We start from the raw sequence: 15,996 nt of genomic DNA, 5'->3' as shown, positions 1-15,996 counted from the left end.
CCTGATGTAAGAGAAAAAAAGCATTTTAGATGCCAGTCTTAACTAAGCCATTGACCGGTGGTGGCTCCGCCGAAGTTAGGAAGAGGTGCCGGACTCTCCATAACTTCGGCGCATCCAGCGCCAGTTCTAAATGTAAGACAGCTTCTGAGAAGTCTTACATTTAGACATTTTTCTACACCTAAAATAGGCATAGAAAATGGTGAATGAGACGGGCCTGCCGACCCCCCCCCCCTTCCCCGCCCACGCCAGACATCATATAGGACATGAGAATCTCTTTCTAACAAAGCTAGAACCAGCCCTGTACCTCATATGGGTCCAGAGATCTACCCATTGCTCTACTTGCTCTGCTACATTTGTATCAAGCTGGCAGCTCAAGGGGAGTGTCCTTTCTGCTGCAGCTCTCTCCCTATCACGGCTCAGGAGGCAGTTGAAAGATTTAACTGAGCATGTGCGGCCGTGTCAGTTAGCTGGGCAAAGAAATAAGAAAAAACAAACAGCAGGTGGCGCTATACAGATACGTTTTATTGAATAACTCAGTGGCTATGCTACATTTTTATTAACATGCAACTACAAAAATATTCAGGTCAAGGTGCTGGTTTCAAAACTAAATATTTTTCATGGGACAAACCCTTTAATCAGATTTTTCTAAAAAAAAAAATGTAGGTGGGAAAATACCTTTACCATTGTACTTGATACATATTCTATTTCCACTCCTTTTCCATGGACAGTTTGGATGCAGAAAGTTGGTGCAAAGATTATGTAGGCCGATGGCGTTCAAGCATTGGTAATGAACTTACCTAATATAACATGAAAGCAAATAGTGATTATGAATAGAAGTTTTTTTATGTTAAAAGCGTCTGCTTTTCCCATGGGCTGAGTCTGGTACTGCAGCTCATTTTCTTTCAAGTGAATACAGCTGAGCTGCAATACCACATACTGCGCATAGTGAAGAGTGCAGATATTTGGTAAAAAAGGGCAAATCACTGATATACAAGTTTACATTCAAATATCTGGAATTCTATCCATAAACATTAGAAATAAATACTGTACTCCAAGCTTGTAGTAGTACCATAGTAAAATAGTTTGTAAGGCTGAAAAAGGCATCCATTCATCCATATAGTGATTTATAAAATGGCAGAACTATGTTCTCGGCATGTGCATTTGGGCCCCATTTGATGTAAACTTTAATCTTATTATCCTATACAATGGTTTCTACAGTTAAGTCAATTGTCAGTTCTGACCATAGCATCTAAGGTGGGTTTGCCGAGGAGCGCTGTGCTCCCGGGGCCCAAATGGCTTCCTTCTGATTCCTCATAAACCCATGCTGATATCGCATTATGTACTTATTTACATTGAGATACTCCAGGATAGCATCTCTCAGAAAATGATAAAAGTTATACTTACAGGACTACAGTTTCCAAGCTCAGTTTTTGACCCACTTTTGAATACTGGCACCACATGTCCTGTTTAAAGGGTATGTACCCCTTAAGAGGCAATTTTTGTTTATGATTGCATTTTACTCATTTTTGGCTAAAAATCGTATTTTCCAATTGGCCTTTATTAAGATTAACGTTTTTTTTTCCGCGTGACTGGTACTTTCACTTTGCGTCGGTCATCTAATAAACTTTATCTCTAAATTACTGAGAGGTCATAAACCTCATATTTTTAATAAAGACCAATTGCAAAAATTATTATTAGTTCAAAACGAGTACAATGCAATAATAATAAAAAAAAAATTGCCCCCAAAGGTTTACATACCCTTATTTCTAATACTTAAAGGCTATGTCTATTACATTACTTAAAGGGACTCTGTCACCACTTTCTAACCCCCACTTTTAAAACTATTGTTCTGTCCATGGAGCCCTTGTGATTACTAAGGTGTTGTTATAAGCGAAATCTGCAGGCTCGTTTTGATAAAAAAAAACTTTTATCTAACCTGTCAGTCATGTAGATAAGGTGCCCAGGGCGTTTCTCCTGGTCTGAACATGCCGCCCGCCGCCGTTGGTGCCCAGCTCCTCCTCTGCTCTGAATTTGCGCCGCCTGAATATCAAGAAATACGCCTCCGGCTCTCCCTCAGTCCCCCCTCCTTATTTTCTAAGATCCCGCCCGTGCGGACTTTTAGATTCAGCCTCATTGAGCGAAGTGCGCATGCGCATGCGCACTTCGCTCAACCTCCCGATAACGCGAACACTGCCGCACGCGCGGGATCTTAGAAAAGAAGGAGGGGGGACTGAGGCAGAGCCGGAGGCGTATTTCTTGATATTCAGGCGGCGCAAATTCAGAGCAGAGGAGGAGCTGGGCACCAACGGCGGCGGCGGCGGGCGGCATGTTCAGACCGGGAGAAACGCCCTGGGCACCTTATCTACATGACTGACAGGTTAGATAAAAGTTTTTTTTATCAAAACGAGCCTGCAGATTTCGCTTATAACAACACCTTAGTAATCACAAGGGCTCCATGGACAGAACAATAGTTTTAAAAGTGGGGGTTAGAAAAGTGGTGACAGAGTCCCTTTAATTCCCTTAGGATACAAGGGTGTATGCCATCTGGACCAGCTAATTTATTTTAATATTTTTAAGTTTGCACTGCACTTCTTCCTGGTTTAGACAGACAACATTTAATCAGGAGTTTACTTTGTCAGTGTTAAGGTAGTGGGTATCGAACCACTGTGTCAACCAACAGATTTGACTTTGGGTTAAACTTAAGGTTGTTATCCTGGTAGTTCCCTGGCATTCACCCTTTAACACCTGTACAGGGATCTGGACTTTGCTGCAGGGGCACCACCAGGCCTCTACCTCCTGGAGAAGTCTCTGTGTGGCTGTCAGCTGAGCCATGAGGGTCAGAGACTCCAGGCAAAACCGTAGTCAGCTGCAAGGGCCAAGGCCAAGGCATCAGAGGGTCAATACGAAGGTCAGACAGCAGAGGGTCAGTAAGCAGGGATAGGTAAGCAGTGTTAGCTGCCGCTGTAACAGTCACTTAGGAAAATAAATTCAATTTCAGTTCTTGCGTGAAGGTTTATACTGAACTATCATCTAGACTCTGAGCTTTCTGTAAGTCATGTATTTATGCAAACCTGCGGAAGAAAAAGTCATTTAAGATATTACATCTCTAGTCTCAATAGTAATGGCTTTTCATTAAACCAGATGAGTTTAGCAGTTGAACTCCCAATGTTAGAATTGTCGGGGTCAAAAAGAACAGTATTAATACAGAAAGATGTAGCTTCCGGAGCATTTACTTTCACCCTAGTACAAATAGCCTGTCTGATTGGGTTGGGGTCAGAAGCCTCCGTGACAGGAAAACTTGAAGGAGCAGAATAATTTAGTTTAACTGCTTGAGACAGTCTGAGGTCGTCTAGAGTTTGCACAGAGGAAGAACTGAGTAAAGGCAAGGGTGGGTCTGATTATTTCTTCTTTGCACTTGTTTTCTTGAAGCTGATGTATCTGCCGTAGTTTACAAAGCTGCTCGCAGATTGGTTAATGCCAGCATTATGCATATACTGTACATTAGAATACCTTCATGTAACACTCTACGGGGGGGGGGGGGTCATGATGAACACTCATCAGCTTGTATTTTTGTATAGTAACTTAAAGACTATGGACTATTTTAGAAAAAAAAAACTTTTTATATTATTTAATTGCATGTATTTTGCATTAAAATGGGATTTTATTTAAAATTTTGCACCATTTGGTGTCTGCAGTCTGCATGTATTCCAATACATAGCAAGATGCAGAATGCCATTCACAAGCAAATCTCTCAGACGATCTGTGTGATGGCTCATTTTCCACCTCCTTTCTCTCCTGAACATTCTTCAATACCGGAAAAGAAAAGTTTCCGTTTAGTCCTCATGCATCCTGAGTGGAAGGAGATCTGTAACACCCCAGAGTGGCGTTACCACTCCTGCACCCTGCTACTGTCTTTATTGGGCTAACATAATGTCATCTGTGTATTTCTTCTATCCAGGTCCTTTATATGGTGCAATTTTAACATCTTTATGCAACTGTCCATATGTAATGTACCTGGTTCACCAGCAGGTGGCAGCAAACACAGTAGATCTATAGTTAGATAGAATGGACTTCACCATTCCATTCCCCCCCCAACGTTTGGTCAGAAGTGGGCCAGTCCTGCTTGCTACCAGAAGGTGGCGGGGCAGTTCTGGTTTGTGCTGGTTTAGACTCCATGTTGGAGCTGCCAGGATTCTAACCTATTCCTTGGCTGAAAATAAGTCCGACCAAAAAGTGAAGTGCAGCATAAAGAAGAAGCCAAGTTATCCAGTCAGCTTGTCAGTACAGCAGAGTTAGAAAAGATATAGCAGAGTTTGCCTGCCAGTTTAATGCTAAAGCCCAGTGTCGGACTGGAGTGCCAAGGGCCCACCAGTAGAAGTGACTTTAGGGGCCCACCCTATAGTTTCATACAAATATTGGACGCTACGACCAATCCAAAGTTCAACTTTGATTTGGTTATAACTCCGTATAGAAGATTGTTCGGGAAAAGAGGGGGACTGGAGAACGAGCCATCAGACAGGTAATCTGAGGGATTTGATTGCGAATGGCATTCTGTGGCCTGCTATGTATTGGAGAAAAAAACAAACAGATAAAAACATCTTAAGGAGCTTTTAACCCCTTAAAGGGGTTGTCTCACTTTACCAAATGGCATTAATCATGTAGAGAGAGTTAATACAAGGCACTTACTAATGTATTGTTATTGTCCATATTGTCTCCTTTGCTGGCTGGATTCATTTTTCCATCACATTATACACTGCTTGTATTCAGGGGTTATGGCCACCCTGCAATCCAGGAACGGTGGCCGGCTTAGGGTCCATTCACACGTCCGTATGTGTTTTGCGGATCCGCTGAACACGGACACCTGGCAATGTGTGTTCCGCATTTTGCGGACCGCACATCGCCGGCACTTTCATAGAAAATGCCTTTTCTTGTCCGCGGACACCACATTCCGGCCCCATTGAAAATGAATGGGTCCGCACCTTTTCCGCAAAATTGCGGAACAGATGCGGACCCATTTTGCGGACGTGTGAATGGACCCTTATGCAGACTCCTGCGGTCCTGGCCACCAGAGAGGTGGCTTTTCATATAATGTGCAAGCACGGCCAACGATACTGGATTGCAGGGTGGTCGTAACCCCTGGAAACGAGCAGTGTATAATGTGATGGGAAAATGAATCCAGCCAGCAAAGGAAGCAATATGGACGATCACAATACATTAGTAAATGCCTTGTATTATCTTTATCTACATGATAAAGGCAATTTGCTGACGTGAGACAAACCCTTTTGAAATAGAGGTATCCAGTTTTTTATGCCAATGGAGTGCCCATAAAATAGTGTTAAGCACTGTCTTCCAGCATGCTGATTCAGTCTTCTGCCAGAAAGTGGTATCCCTGATTCCCTGTTATTTTTAAAGCAGCCCTAAAGGAGAGAGCGGATGATGGGATTAGTGGTTATGGCTCCTTAGGACCATGCAGTGATTGGAGCACACCCCGGTATTGGGTCTCCTGCCTGGTGGTCGTTGGGCTGCACTTGTTAGGTGTTAATCTGGGTGCAAGGCAGGAAAACAGGTGCAATGGTCAGCGAATGGTGGAGTCATTAACCAAGCCGGTTGTAAGAATAAATAAGTGCAGGATAGGAGTAGTAGTACATCCAACAATACCGAGCATATAACACAGTGCAATCCTTCCCCAATAGCAGTGTATGGACAGCAGCAATGATGGATTAACGTTCACAAAACCTTGCTGACTGACTCCAATGCCCGGCCTTGTAGATTCTGGACCTTCTGGTTTTCTTCTCTCTGGAGCACCTTTGATGATAATGTGGTTCTCTGAGCTCGGGCCTGGCTCTGAGGAGCTTGTAGGTCTACACTGTATCACAGCTAGAACCAACCAAGGGGCGGACCCAAGTCCATCTCCTAGTTAACCGTTAATTGTCCAGTGCTAGTAGGTACACAAATATAACGGATCACAACATTTAACTTGGCAATATAACATTACATCTGTTAACCCTTTGCAGTGTCTGACAGAGAAATGTTGCATATCCAGCAGGGATTACAGCCATTGATATCAATGGAGGTATTATAGTGAACAATCTGGATGCATGTTTCCTATCTGACTGCTGGTTCTGCCTCTTGAAGGGGCTTAAATTCTGAATTATTCTTACCAAAGGATGAAAAATGTAAATATTTGAAAGAATTGATGGTATTTCCTTTGTGTGTGTTTTAGGGGGGTAACCAGACTGCTACTGTAATTGCTCTCTGCTCAATGAGAGATGTCAATCTCGCACAAGAAACATGTCAGCTGGCTATAAGAGACGTGGGAGGGCTTGAAGTTCTTATTAATCTGCTGGACACAGAAGAAATCAAGTGTAAGGTATGGAAGACTAATAAATGTGCAGACGTGTTATAAAATATTTAATAAAACTAATACGAGTATATAAAACGTAACCGCACAAAATATACGACTGTCCTGGATTTACCTCTGCCGCTATTTTAAGGTTTGAGGCGATCATTAAATCGGACACTCTCTCACAGAACTCATATACTTAGTGTGCATCCCGCTTTTGGATTGTGACAACAAGCGTGTAGTGATGTGTGTATATATATATATAATCTCTATACACACACACTGTATTTTTCGGACTATAAAATGCACGGCCCCCAGGTTTGACAACAGAATATTAGAAAATAATTATTTTCCACTAATTAAAACTGGCCCACCCTGACGGCAAACTGTAAGGGTCCATTCACACTACCGTAGGCCGTCCAATATACGAGCATCGGCCATGCGAATCCCGGATCATGGATGTGGGCCCATTGGCTTGAATGGGTTTGCAGTCCTCAAGATATAGTGCGATGCGGAGGCATGGAGTGGAAGCCCCCGGAAGCGCTTCTATCTTTTACTGTATATTGTGGATTGCGAACCCATTAAAGTCCTATCTTTTAGCGTATATTGTGGATTACGGACCCATTAAAGTCAATGTGTCTACGACGCAATACAGGATTTACACGGCTGGTGCCCATGCATTGCGGACCGCAATTTGCGGTCTGCAGCACGGGCACGGACAGCTTGCGTTCGTGTAAATGTACAATAGGCACTTTTAAGCAAGATTTTATTTTACTGCTATAGACAAAATGCTTGTAGTCTGGAGGCATTTTGCTTACATTTTAGGCTACTTTCACACTAGCGTTTGGGTCTCCGCTTGTGAGTTCCGTTTGAAGGCTCTCACAAGCGGCCCCGAACGCATCCGTACGGCCCCAATGCATTCTGAGTGGATGCGGATCCGCTCAGAATGCCTCAGTCTGGCACCGTTTGGACTCCGCTACGCTCAGCAGGCGGACAGCGTTCGGGTGTCCGCCTGGCCGTGCGGAGCCAAACAGATCCGTCCAGCCTTACAATGTAAGTCAATGGGGACGGATCCGTTTGAAGTTGACACACTATGGCTCAATTTCAAACGGATCCGTCCCCCATTGACTTTCAATGTAAAGTCTGGACGGATCCGTCTGAGCAACTTTCACACTTAGAATTTTTTCTGAAATATAATGCAGACGGATCCGTTCTGAACGGATCCCATCGTCTGCATTATAGGAGCGGATCCGTCTGTGCAGACACCAGACGGATCCGCTCCGAACGCAAGTGTGAAAGTAGCCTTACTAGTTGACAAGCAACTTAATGCGGAAATATGTTTTTTTTTCCTCTTTAAATCATTTTCTTGTTTCACTAGATTGGTTCTTTGAAGATTTTAAAAGAAATTAGCCACAATTCACAAATCAGAAGTGCTATTGCTGATCTTGGGGGGCTTCAGACCATGGTCAAAATACTTGACTGTCAGGACAAGGATCTAAAATACTTGGCTGCAGAAACAATTGCCAATGTTGCAAAGTTCCGGCGAGCCAGAAGAACAGTGAGACAACATGGCGGCATTAAGAGACTGGTAAATAACTTGTCCTTGTAATAGTCTGTAAATTACATTTCTCTACCGTGTCTGTAGATGAAAAGTGTGAAGATCTCGTCGGGGGTCTCTAGTCTAAATGTACATTAGGAAAAAAAAGACCTAATGATAACCTTCTTCCAAGGCCCAGGAATTACGCCCACCTTCCCCTTCTTTAGCACTGGAGCATCTGTGAACACATGTACATAGTCATTTCGCAGTACAGTAACGTCACAGGAATAGTGCATATTATGATGTCACAGTACAGGAATAGTGCAAACAATGATGTCACAGTACAGGAATAGTGCAAACAATGATGTCACAGTACAGGAAAAGTGCATACAATGTCACAGTACAGGAATAGTGCATACCATGATGTCACAGTACAGGAATAGTGCAAACAATGATGTCACAGTACAGGAATAGTGCATACAGTGATGTCACAGTACAGGAATAGTGCATACAATGTCACAGTACAGGAATAGTGCATACCATGATGTCACAGTACAGGAATAGTGCATACAATGTCATAGTACAGGAATAGTGCATACCATGATGTCACAGTACAGGAATAGTGCATACCATGATGTCACAGTACAGGAATAGTGCATACTATGATGTCACAGTACAGGAATAGAGCATACAATGTCACAGTACAGGAATAGTGCATACCATGATGTCACAGTACAGGAATAGTGCATACCATGATGTCACAGTACAGGAATAGTGCATACCATAATGTCACAGTACAGGAATAGTGCATACCATGATGTCACAGTACAGGAATAGTGCATACTATGATGTCACAGTACAGGAATAGTCCATACAATGTCACAGTACAGGAATAGTGCATACTATGATGTCACAGTACAGGAATAGTGCATACAATGTCATAGTACAGGAATAGTGCATACCATGATGTCACAGTACAGGAATAGTGCATACCATGATGTCACAGTACAGGAATAGTGCATACTATGATGTCACAGTACAGGAATAGAGCATACAATGATGTCACAGTACAGGAATAGTGCATACAATGTCACAGTACAGGAATAGTGCATACCATGATGTCACAGTACAGGAATAGTGCATACCATGATGTCACAGTACAGGAATAGTGCATACCATGATGTCACAGTACAGGAATAGTGCATACTATGATGTCACAGTACAGGAATAGAGCATACAATGATGTCACAGTACAGGAATAGTGCATACAATGTCACAGTACAGGAATAGTGCATACCATGATGTCACAGTACAGGAATAGTGCATACAATGTCACAGTACTGGAATAGTGCATACCATGATGTCACAGTACAGGAATAGTGCATACTATGATGTCACAGTACAGGAATAGTGCATACCATGATGTCACAGTACAGGAATAGTGCATACCATGATGTCACAGTACAGGAATAGTGCATACAATGATGTCACAGTACAGGAATAGTGCATACCATGATGTCACAGTACAGGAATAGTGCATACAATGTCACAGTACAGGAATAGTGCATACAATGATGTCACAGTACAGGAATAGTGCATACCATGATGTCACAGTACAGGAATAGTGCATACCATGATGTCACAGTACAGGAATATTACTTTCAGTGATGTCCCAGTACAGATTTAGTGCATTCATTGATGTCACAGTACAGAAATAGTGTACACACTGATGTCACAGTAAAGGAATAGTGCCCACAGTGATGCCACAGCAATAACATAGTGCCCATAGTGATTAAACAATATGCAGATAGCGTGTGCATTAAAGTTGTAACACATGGATAATGTGTGCGGTGATTGATTAAAATCAAGGCAAAAAGGAGATTCCAGAGCGCTCCTGGAGTTGACTAATTTATTTTAAAAAATATATATAATTTGTGGGTTCCATAGCAGCTGCCTGCTACCCTGGTCGTTACAGTGAAGGGTAAAATGTGCGCCGTTAAACTTCATTAGCAGTAGCGACATTATATTTATTGTCTAATATTACTAATTGTCATAAATCAAAATGAATCAGGGAAGGTCAAACAGCAATTTTTTACCATCCCCAAGCAGACATACTGCAAGTACTCCACCGCATCAGACCTCGGCGTGTGTACTGTATGTCCCTCAGCCTCTTCTGGAGGTACCTGATTTATACCCCAGCACATCTCAAAACCAAGCTGCTCAAGATGTCTATTCCATGGCAGAGATGGGCCAGGTTGGCAACAGGTTTGTCATACAAAGTATGGCCAGAAAAGTCAAATCTGACAATTGTAAAATGGTATTTCCATGCTACGAGCATCCACAACTACAACCCTCAGGAGATTTCCTCTTCGATGCTGCACAAGTCGTAACAGAGTAGTATAGGGAGCAAGGTTGGCGGCTTCCCATACACCAGCCGTGTATTGTAAGAGAAGGGGGAAAATAATCTTAGCGTACGACAACGCGGCGTGGTCATGGGCCGTTCCGGGCCAAGAACCACACGGCCAATAAGGCTGCAGCTGCCTCTTATTTAACTACTGAAGACCACACTGTGTAACCAGCCTGCATTGTTAATGGACGTGTGGCACTTTCAATACCACACAGTCAGTAACAATGCTGATCACAACCGGCCGTGCCACGAAAGGCTCACGACCACACCGCGTGGTCATACCCTCACTCTGCTTATAACCTGCACAACTACGGTAGGGTCGGCTGGAATTCCAAATGGTGCGGTTTTTGTTGCAGAAATATTGTGAACTTGTCTCAGATATAACCCCATGAAATCCACGGTGGAAATCCCCAGCATAAATTTATGTGCAGATTCCATTGCAAATTATTTTTGATGCAGTTTTTTGGATGAGATTTTGCAAAATCTCATCCACGTTTACGGATTTTTCGCATGGAAATCAGCAATGGGAAATCTGCAGTGTATATGCGACGTGGGAACATACCGGTATCGAGTAGTCCCACTGAGAGCCTTCAGAGGTGACGAGAGCCTCCCATATACAATCAGAAAGTGAGTGACGAGCCACGGCTTGGCCGTCACCTCTTTAATGGCTATACTGGGGCTGTGAACATACCGTAGGAGAACATTTTTGCTTTGTTAGCAGAACCAGGTTTTCTCTGGCAAAACATTCATCAAGCTGTGAAAATGTCTTGGTTGTTTTTACTTTATCAAAAACACCAAAAAGAAATCTGCCACAACCTCAGAAGAACGTTTTTTTCCCCTTGAATTCTTCGGAAGATAAAACATCGATGTCTTAGAACTTGATACCACAAAACCACCCCTGTGTGTGCAGTTATAACATTGACAATGCCTCTACATGTCCAGTCATATCATTATGTTTTGCCAATTCTTAAAATTGCTGGGATTTTCATTATACCGGGATTTATGGCAGGCAGATTTATAACTTGTAAAGTTTATGAGCAGAATTAATTAATCACTGACAGCAGGGCCGTATGCTGCATTAGCGATGGCTCCTCCTCCCTTGGCTCGGCCGCCGAGCTCCTCAATAAGTAATTTTCCAGTTCTAAAACTTGACTCAATCTTTGGAGAAATAAAAAAAATAATAAAAAAAAATTCCATTTGAGATCTTTTTAAAAAATATTGGGGAAAGATTGGAATGCAAGTTTCGTGGGTATGTTCCACATCTGGAAAATACCAGTCGTTTCAAAGACAGTTAATAAAAATTAATGGATGCCTGATGAGAAGACCGTCGTAATATAAACAAAAACAGTCTTCAAGAAGAAGAAAGAAGAGAAAATGGCAAAAAGGATAAGTTACAACGACATTTACTGGAGTTTGTGTAGAAGCTGTGCGCAGTCACCTGCAGTTATTTTTGTATGTGGTGGACTGGATTTTAAAGGCACGTCCAACATGCGGTGGAAAAGTCCACATTTGTGGCAAGTATCTATAGGGCCTCATGCACATGACCGTTGTTTCGGTCCACATCCGAGACGCAGTTTTTGCGGCTTAGATGCGGACCCATTCACTTCACTTTGCTCCATTCCGTGGTCCGCAAAAAAAATATAACCTGTCCTATTCTTGTCCGTTTTGCGGTCAAGAATAGGCAGTTATATCAATGGCTGTCCGTGCCGTTCTGCAAGTTGCGGAACGCACACGGTCGCCATCCGTGTTTTGCAGACCGCAAAACTCACCACAGTCATGTGCATATAGCCTATATGTAACATGCAGATTTTGCTGTGGATTTGCAGCTGATTTCCTCACTGAATTCACCCCTTAAGGGCTGTTTCACACAAGCACGTCCAGTGCGGGAATCAGGCTCCGTGTGTGAGTGTGATCCTCTGTTCTGGGCGCTGCTCGTCTTGTGGGAGCACACAGCATTAGGCCTCCTGCACACAACGTTTTTTTTTCCCTGTTTACTGGCCGTTTTTTGCATTCCGTATACAGTCCGTATACGGAACCATTCATTTCAATGGTTCCGCTAAAAAAACGAAATGTACTCCGTATGCATTCCCTTTTCCGTTCCGTTTAAAGATAGAACATGTCCTATTATTGCCCGCAAATCACGTTCTGTGGCTCCATTCAAGTCAATGGGTCTGCAAAAAAAACAGAACACATACGGAAATGCATCTGTATGTCTTCCGTTTCCGTTCCGTTTTTTGCAGAACCATCTATTGAAAATGTTATGCCCAGCCCAATTTTATCTATGTAATTACTGTATACTGTATATGCCATACAGAAATACGGAACATAAACGGAAACACAACGGAAACAAAAAACGGAACAACGGATCCGTAAAAAACGGACCGCAAAACACTGAAAAAGCCATACGGTCGTGTGCAGGAGGCCTTATACTGATTTATAATGCTATGTGTCTCTGCATCACCTTACTTTATGATTCTGTAGAAGTAAGGTCATGCAAAGGGACATAGCGTTATAAATCAGTATAAGGGCTAATGCACACGACCATAACAGTATTTTTTTTCCATGTCCGTTCCGTTTTTTTTTTTTGCGGCCCGTATGTGAAACCATGCAATTTAATGGGACTGCAAAAAAAAAAGGAAATTGCTTATGTTTCTGTATGTCCGCATGGCTGTTCCGCAAAACTGTTTTATTAGGGGCCAGCCGTTCCGTTCAGCAAAATACGGAATGCACATGGCCGGTATCCGTATTTTCCGTATCCTCAATTTGCGGACCGCAAAACATCCAACGGTCGTGTGCATGAGCCCTAATGCTGTGTGCTTCAGTGCCCAGAACAGAGGATTGCGCTCACACACAGAGCGAGATTCCCACACTGGACACGCTTGTGTAAAACAGCCCTTAGGGCACCTTCACACACAAAGGGCTCATTCACACAAACATGTGAAGCCCGTGCCCGTGCTGTGGACCGCAAATTGCAGTCTGCTTCACTTGAATGGGTCCGCAATCCTTCCTTTCCGCAAAAATATTCTATCTATCAAGTTCTATCTTTTTGCGTTGCAGAAGCACGGTACGTAACCCCAGAGAGCACTCTGTAGTGCTTCTGTAGTGTTCCGTTCTACCGTTCCGCATCTCCGGATTTGCAGACCCATTGAAATAAATGAGTCCGCATTCGTTATGCGGAATGACCATTTGTCCTAATGAGAATTGGTTCTGTTCATCTAAATGGGATTGTTTTTCTGGAAAGCACAGGGATTTTTGTAAGCTTGAGGCCTCATGCACACGACAGTTTATTTTCACGGTCCGCAAAAACGGGGTCCGTAGGTCCGTGATCCGTGACCGTTTTTTCGTCCGTGGGTCTTCCTTGATTTTTGGAGGATCAACGGACATGAAAAAAAAGTCGTTTTGGTGTCCGCCTGGCCGTGCAGGGCCAAACGGATCCGTCCTGAATTACAATGCAAGTCAATGGGGACGGATCCGTTTGATGTTGACACAATATGGTGCCATTTCAAACGGATCCGTCCCCATTGACTTTCAATGTAAAGTCTGGAGTTCTTTTATACCATCGGATTAGAGTTTTCTCCAATCCGATGGTATATTTTAACTTGAAGCGTCCCCATCACCATGGGAACGCCTCTATGTTAGAATATACTGTCGGATATGAGCTACTTCGTGAAACTCAGATCCGACAGTATATTCTAACACAGAGGCGTTCCCATGGTGATGGGGACGCTTCTAGTTAGAATACACTACAAACTTTGTACAAGACTGCCCCCTGCTGCCTGGCAGCACCCGATCTCTTACAGGGGGCCGTGATCAGCACAATTAACTCCTCAGGTGCCGCACCTGAAGGGGTTAATTGTACTATCATATCCCCCTGTAAGAGATCAGGGCTGCCAGGCAGCAGGGGGCAGACCCCCCCCCAGTTTGAATATCGTTGGTGGCACAGTGTGCACCCCCCATCGGGCCCCCCGTCCTCCCTCTAGTGTAATAAATCGTTAGTGGCACAGTGTGCGCCCCCCATCGGGCCCCCCTTCCTCCCTCTAGTGTAATAAATCGTTGGTGGCACAGTGTGCGCCCCCCATCGGGCCCCCCTTCCTCCCTCTAGTGTAATAAATCGTTGGTGGCACAGTGTGCGCCCCCCATCGGGCCCCCCCTTCCTCCCTCTATTGTTATAAATCGTTGGTGGCACTGTGTGCGCCCCCCATCGGGCCCCCCCTTCCTCCCTCTATTGTTATAAATCGTTGGTGGCACAGTGTGCGCCCCCCATCGGCCCCCCTCCCTCTTTAGCAGTAACAACACTGGTGGCAGTGTGCGGCCTCCCATCTCCCCCCCCCCCCCCGATCATTGGTGGCAGCGGAGTTCCGATCGGAGTCCCAGTTTAATCGCTGGGGCTCCGATCGGTAACCATGGCAACCAGGACGCTACTGCAGCCCTGGTTGCTATGGTTACTTAGCAATAGTACAATAGTAGAAGACTCATAGTTACCTGCTTGCTGCTGCGATGTCTGTGTCCGGCCGGGAGCTCCACCTACTGGTAAGTGACAGGTCTGTGCGGCGCATTGCTAAAGAACTGTCACTTACCAGTAGGAGGAGCTCCCGGCCGATCACAGACATCGCAGCAGCAAGCAGGTAAGTATGAATCTTCTACTGTTGTACTATTGCTAAGTAACCATGGCAACCAGGGCTGCAGTAGCTTCCTGGTTGCCATGGTTACCGATCGGAGCCCCAGCGATTAAACTGGGACTCCGATCGGAACTCCGCTGCCACCAATGATGGGGGGGGGGGGAAATGGGAGGCCGCACACTGCCACCAATGTTGTTACTGCTATAGAGGGAGGGGGGCCGATGGGGGGCGCACACTGTGCCACCAACGATTTATAACAATAGAGGGAGGACGGGGGGGCCCCATGGGGGGCGCACACTGTGCCACTAACGATTTATAACAATAGAGGGAGGAAGGGGGGGCCCGATGGGGGGCGCACACTGTGCCACCAATGATATTCAAACTGGGGAGGGTGGGGGTCTGCCCCCTGCTGCCTGGCAGCCCTGATCTCTTACAGGGGGATATGATAGTACAATTAACCCCTTCAGGTGCCGCACCTGACGGGGTTAATTGTGCTATCATATCCCCCTGTAAGAGATCGGGTGCTGCCAGGCAGCAGGGGGCAGTCTTGTACAAAGTTTGTAGTGTATTCTAACTAGAAGCGTCCCCATCACCATGGGAACGCCTCTGTGTTAGAATATACTGTCGGATATGAGTTTTCACGAAGTGAAAACTTAGATCTGAAAAAGCTTTTATGCAGACGGATCTTCGGATCCGTCTGTATGAAAGCAACCTACGGCCACGGATCACGGACACGGATGCCAATCTTGTGTGCATCCGTGTTCTTTCACGGACCCATTGACTTGAACAGGTCATATTTATTTGACGGACAGGATACACGGATCACGGCCTCGGCTGCAAAACGGTGCATTTTCCGATTCTTCCACGGACCCATTGAAAGTCAATGGGTCCGCGAAAAAAAACGGAAAACGGCACAACGGCCACGGATGCACACGACAGTATTTTTGGACGGTCCGCAAAAACGGGGTCCGTAGGTCCGTGATCCGTGATCCGTGACCGTTTTTTCGTCCGTGGGTCTTCCTTGATTTTTGGAGGATCCACGGACATGAAAAAAAAGTAGTTTTGGTGTCCGCCTGGCCGTGCGGAGCCA

The 15,996-nt window shown here is 44.6% G+C and overlaps 1 protein-coding gene across 1 annotated transcript in view; it reads left to right on the top strand.

Moving 5' to 3' along the window:
* The window catches only part of ODAD2 (outer dynein arm docking complex subunit 2), a 142,695-nt gene that overhangs the window by 56,515 nt on the left and 70,184 nt on the right, over positions 1-15,996 (top strand). The window contains exons 11-12 of the mRNA XM_044294472.1: positions 6,224-6,370; positions 7,722-7,931. Coding sequence (XP_044150407.1) covers positions 6,224-6,370; positions 7,722-7,931 — 357 coding nt within the window. The remainder of the gene's footprint in view (positions 1-6,223; positions 6,371-7,721; positions 7,932-15,996) is intronic.

The sequence above is a fragment of the Bufo gargarizans genome, chromosome 5 (genome assembly GCF_014858855.1).
Source record: "Bufo gargarizans isolate SCDJY-AF-19 chromosome 5, ASM1485885v1, whole genome shotgun sequence".
In the NCBI taxonomy this organism is placed as follows: domain Eukaryota; kingdom Metazoa; phylum Chordata; class Amphibia; order Anura; family Bufonidae; genus Bufo; species Bufo gargarizans.
This window is presented reverse-complemented; position numbering and strand designations above follow the sequence as displayed.